We start from the raw sequence: 4511 nt of genomic DNA on the forward strand, positions 1-4511 counted from the left end.
TTTATAAGCAGTTGTGCTGTGCTGTGCTGTGCTGTGCTGGCAATGGTGCCCTGTGGTTACCACTTTCTTACAGAACTCACAGAAGCTGTGCTTCAGCTTTGGGATGCTGAGATGAATGGGCTTTGGAGAGAATGTGACAGTTCAAAAAAAAAAAAAAAAAGACTTCCGTTTTTAGACATGCATATTTAGCTGTTTGGGAATGCAATTGTTTCCTTCTTGAATATCAAATATAAGAGTGCTACAGGCAGGGTGCAGTGGCGCACGCCTGTAATCCCATCACTTTAGGAAGCCAAGGCAGGCAGATCACTTGAGGTCAGAAGTTCGAGACCAGCCTGGTAACATGGCGGAACCTCGTCTCTACTAAAAATACAAAAATTAGCTGGACGTGTTGGTGGGCGCCTGTTATCCCACCTACTTGGGAGGCTGAGGCACAAGAATCGCTTGAACCCAGGAGGTGGAGGTTGCAGTGAGCTGAGATCGTGCCACTGCATTCCAGCCTGGGTGACAGAGTGAGACTCAGTCTCAAAAAAAAAAAAAAAAAGAGTGCTACAATCACAGGACCATATTTGTGCTGAAATCCTCTTTCTTATTATCATTCCCATTCCATTTCGTTTAGACTTGTGACTGAAAGAGGGTCAGGTTGCTTGCCGCTTGCAGAAAGAAGCCAAAATAAGAGCAAGGCGTGTTAAAAAGAAAGTGAATTTCACTATCCGTTGCTAGCAAGGGGAAGACTGGCCAGAATCCTTTCCAAAAATTGCCATTTTCCAATTTCTGGAGAGGGAGCCCTGGTTTAAGAAGAGGGGCTTGGACTGCGGAAGAGGCATGGGGGGCTAGGAGGTGCCAGGTGGCGTGTCTCGCTCCAGTGACTTCTTTTCAATTATTGTTCCATCTGCTGAAGGGGCCAGCACGATCGTGAGTGCACCCAGCTTACAAATCAATCACAGTCAATCTCTAGCTGAGAGTGAACTCCAGCCTTGAAGTAAACCCCTGCTAAGGAGAGAATTCTAGGGATATCTGGTCCGTGTCAGAATTCAGCTCCGGAAACTTCTTCTTTTTTTTCTTTTTTTTTAAGTATAAACGCTTTTTATATTCAGCCCCTGTAAAGCCATTAGATGTTGGAAAGTTTTTAAACACGAACCAAAGGGTTTAATTTTAACAACTTAGCTAGGAATGGGTGAAATCCTACCCATTTAATAGAGTTCTGCAAACTAGTAACAAAGTGTAAAACGAAAGGAAGGGTCCCTTGGAGATGTGAAATTCTTCTCTTGAGAGTCTTGTCTTCTTTATTCAAGAAGTTTGTAGCCATTTTCAGAATTCACTCAAGAACCAACTTCTTAATTTAGATATCAGCAAACGAGTCATGGCAAAAAATACACAAAGAGAAACACCACCACATCGAAAAGCATGAAGAGCCAGAGGTCCAACCAGTAGGAGTGTTTGGGAAGCCCGTTTGCCCCAGACCGAAGCCGCACATCGAGGTTCTGCCTCTCTCCCTCGCTCAAGACTCGCCGCTCCCGGAGACCATCTCGACCATCAACACCCCGTGCGTCCACCTCCATCTCGCTCCTGCAGCTTCTAACAATCCCAGAAACTCCAGCTCCGGAAACTTCTAAGGAAATCTATAACCAGATAAGTGAGCATGGTGTGAGTTTAGCAAGCATCCAGGTAAATAAGTGTGCGTGACACATGAGAGCGTAAAGTTGGAAAGGGAAGGGCGTTTGAAAGCGCGTGTCGTAAGACCAAAGAAAACACACCTGCAGTTTGTCTCAAAGCTACGTCTTGAGACTGAGGAGAAAGGAGGAAAGGAAAACAAGTTTTTAAAACACAGTTTGAAGCTAAGCTGGGTCTCACTCTATTGCCCAGGCTGGAGTACAGTGGAGCAATCATGGCTGACTGCAGCCTCGACTTCCCAGGACCAAGTGATCCTCCCACCTCAGCCTCCCAAGTAGCTGGGATTACAGGCGTGAGCCACCGCGCCTGGTCTCTTTTTCTTTCTTGTTTTTAAAAGATATTTGAAATTTAGCTTTATATTCTGGTCAGGCACAGTAGCTCACACCTGTAAACCCAGTGCTTTGGGAGGCTGAGGCAGGAGGAATTCTTGGGCCCAGGAGTTTGAGACCAGCCTGAGGAATATAGCAAGACCCCATCTCTACAAAAAATTAACAAAAAGCCAGGCATGGTGGTGTGCGCCTGTGCTGTCCCAGCTACTCAGGAGGCTGGAAATGGGAAGGTCATTTGAGTCCTGGAGGCTGAGGTGCAGTGAGCTATGATCACGCCACTGCACTCCAGGTAGGCAACAGAGACCCTGTCTCTACAAAAAAGAAAAAAAAATGGTCACAGCCATGCATCAGCAGATGTCCAATAATTCCAATGATAGCTGTAATAGTAAGAAAATGACAGGCCCGGCTGAGTGCTGTGGCTCACGCCTGTAATCCCAGTACTTTGTGATGCCGAGGTGGGCAGATCACCTGAGGTCAAGAGTTGGAGACCAGCCTGGCCAACATGGTGAAACCCCATCTCTACTAAAAATACAAAGAAGTAGCCGGATATGGTGGTGGGCACCTGTAATCCCAGCTACTCAAGAGACTGAGGCATGAGAATCGCTTGAACCCGGGAGGCAGAGGTTGCAGTGCGCTGAGATTGCACCACTGCACTCCAGCCTGGGCGACAGAGAGGGACTCCATCTCAAAAAAAAAAAAAAGAAAGAAAGAAAATTAAAAAAGAAAATGACAGGCTAGGCGTGGTGACTCATGCCTGTAATCCCAGCACTTTGGGAGGCCCAGGTGGGAGGATGGCTTGAGCCCAGGAGTTCAAGACCAGCCTGGGCAACATAGTGATATGGTTTGGCTGTGTCCCCACCCAAATCTCATCTTGAATTCCCACGTGGGAGGTAATTGAATTATGGGGGCAGGTCTTTCCCATGCTGTTCTCGTGAGAGTGAATAAGTCTCACAAGATCTGATGGCTATAAAAAGGGGAGTTTCCCTGCACAAGCGCTCCTCTCTTTGCCTGCTGCCATCCATGTAAGATGTGACTTGCTCCTCCTTGCCTTCCTCCATGATTGTGAGGCTTCCCCAGTCACGTGGAACTGTAAGTCCAATTAAACCTCTTTCTTTTGTGGCTTGCCCAGTCTCTGGTATGTCTTTATCAGTAGCGTGAAAACGGACTAATACATATAGTGAGACCCTATCTCTACAAAAAATACACACATTAACTGAGTGTAGTGGCACGTGCCTTTGGTCCCAGCTATTTGGGAGGCTGAGGTGGGAGGATCACTTGAGCTCGGGAGGTTGAGGCTGCACGACTGCACCACTGCACTCCAGCCTGGGCGAGAGAGTGAGATCCTATCTCAAAAAAAAAAAAAAAAAGAAAAAGAAAAAAAAGAAAAACAACAACAACAAAAAACATGTCCTTAAGGGAGCCCTGAGATGGTGATTCCCTCTGTTCTCAGGGCAGCAGGGCAGGGTCCCTGGAATAGTCAACTCCAGATGTTTCAGAGGGCACCCCAGTGTGGTAGAGTCTGGCTGTGTTTCCCACACTCCCCACAGGTGGTGAGCACGTGTGACCAACTGGCCAAGGAGGGCTCTGCCATTAGACACTATTTCAGTGCCCCTTGTCATCATGGACAAGGGTCCACAGAACTGCTGGAGGCAGAAGGTTCTTCCAGGTTCCCAAAGGCTCAGGGCGGATCAAGGTGTGGCCAACAGATAGGGATGGGAAGAGGTGGCCTGGTAGGGTGGTACCTCCACACTATGCACTAAAACACCATCATCACACAGATCAGAAACCTCTATCTTTTTGTGGCTGATGTGTAATTTTCTTTTTTTTTTTTGAGACAGAGTTTCACTCTTCTTGCCCAGGCTGGAGTACAACAGCACAATCTTGGCTCACCGCAACCTCCACCCTCTGGGCTCAATCAATTCTCCTGCCTCAGCCTCCTAAGTAGCTGGGATTACAGGCATGCTCCACCACACCCAGCTAATTTTTGTATTGTTTTAGTAGAGACGGGGTTTCTCCATGTTGGTCAGGCTGGTCTCAAACTCCCAACCTCAGGTGATCCACCTGCCTCAGCCTCCCAAAGTGCTGGGATTACAGGTGCGAGTCACCGCACCCACCCTGCTGGTGTGTAATTTTATGGTGCCCAAGCCAAATGCAGCATGGCTGCTCTCATAATGCATATACCTCTGCAAATTAGACCTTCATCTTTGTTTTGAAATGTCTAATTGGAAAAGATATGTTCAGATTCAAAGTCAATTCACATTACATAAGAAATGTAAACATTCCACTTGTCCACAAAATAAAGAGCTGCCAGATTCTTAGTTTTGTTTTTGTTTGTTTTTTTGGTTTTTTTCCAGACAGGGTCTCACTCTGTCAACCAGGCTGAAGTGCAGTGGTACTATCACAGCTCACTGCCGCCTCTGCCTCCTGGGTTCAAGTGATTCTTCTGCCTCAGCTTCCTGAGTAGCTAGAATTAGAGGCATGTGCCACCATGCCTGGCTACCAGGTTCTTTA

The 4511-nt window shown here is 47.2% G+C and overlaps 1 protein-coding gene across 1 annotated transcript; it reads right to left on the bottom strand.

The window, feature by feature from the left end:
* Positions 1-1060: 1060 nt before the first annotated feature.
* Positions 1061-1590, bottom strand: LOC105539759 (uncharacterized protein C4orf3 homolog). Its single transcript, XM_011980181.1, has one exon. It carries the CDS (start codon positions 1557-1559, stop codon positions 1359-1361), a length of 201 nt encoding a protein of 66 aa, XP_011835571.1. The 5' UTR covers positions 1560-1590; the 3' UTR covers positions 1061-1358.
* Between the last annotated feature and the right edge of the window lie 2921 nt (positions 1591-4511).

The sequence above is a fragment of the Mandrillus leucophaeus genome, unplaced genomic scaffold (assembly GCF_000951045.1).
Source record: "Mandrillus leucophaeus isolate KB7577 unplaced genomic scaffold, Mleu.le_1.0 Scaffold209, whole genome shotgun sequence".
Classification (NCBI taxonomy): Eukaryota; Metazoa; Chordata; class Mammalia; order Primates; family Cercopithecidae; genus Mandrillus; species Mandrillus leucophaeus.